The sequence below is a fragment of the Eurypyga helias genome, unplaced genomic scaffold (genome assembly GCF_000690775.1).
Source record: "Eurypyga helias isolate BGI_N326 unplaced genomic scaffold, ASM69077v1 scaffold17073, whole genome shotgun sequence".
NCBI classification, from domain to species: Eukaryota; Metazoa; Chordata; class Aves; order Eurypygiformes; family Eurypygidae; genus Eurypyga; species Eurypyga helias.
The window spans coordinates 10,217-11,038 of NW_010243279.1; the positions used below are offsets into that span (position 1 = coordinate 10,217).

The window sequence follows — 822 nt, forward strand, 5'->3', positions numbered from 1 at the left end:
CAGCTTGCTGTGGTGCACCCGTGCTCCGGCAAGCAGTGCCCACCGGTCGGTCCCCACCGCCCCCATGCCACCCACTCTCTAGCTCGGGGAGGGGGAGCAGGGACAGAGCGACATGGCTGCGCTTCCTGACGCTGCTCCGGATGGGGCTTGGGGCCAAAACCACACCCATCCCCCACACACCAAACCTGGGGAAGAGCAGCCAAAGCCCCTGATGTGGGACAAAGGGGTCATCAAGAGCAGAAGGCATGAGAAAGCTAAGGAAAGGTAAACAAGAGATTAGGGGGGAGGAGAAAAACCCTAAAACGGATGCTCAGAAATCCCCAGGGAACTGGGTATCGCAACTGGGATATTGTGTGGAGGAAAACCAAACAATGGCCGTCCAGGACAGCCCAACGATTAGGTCACCGTGACAGCTCTGGTTGCAGAGACAAGCAGGAAACCGCAGCACAGCCCGGGCTGCTCCTGTTGGGGATCCAGCACCCAGCACGGGGCGGCAGGGCAGGTGACATCCCCCCAGACAGGACCTGCGAGCATCCCAACGGGCACTGGAGGCGTTTGTCCAACCTCTTGCAAAACATCTGCCTCCCCCCCAGCAAGGCCACCAGCACCAAGGAGCACAGCAGCTCCCGGGGGCACCGCAGAGCCCCCTGCCCTCACTGCCCATGGGGCTGAGAAGGGAGGGGGGGTCCGCAGGCTGCCCGCAGCCCCGGGAGCCGGACGCAAGACCCCAAGCGCAGCTTCGCGCGTGCGGGGAATCGCAATCCCAGCCCCGAGAGCGCCTTGGGACGCAGGGAAGGTCTGTGCTTAGGGAAGCAGTGAGGG

At 63.3% G+C, this 822-nt stretch overlaps 1 protein-coding gene across 1 annotated transcript in view; it reads right to left on the reverse strand.

The window, feature by feature from the left end:
• Positions 1-822, reverse strand: part of NOS1AP (nitric oxide synthase 1 (neuronal) adaptor protein) — a gene marked incomplete at its 5' end in the record, with an annotated part of 29,987 nt that overhangs the window by 5,314 nt on the left and 23,851 nt on the right. The window contains 1 exon segment of the mRNA XM_010149358.1: positions 181-254. Coding sequence (XP_010147660.1) covers positions 181-254 — 74 coding nt within the window.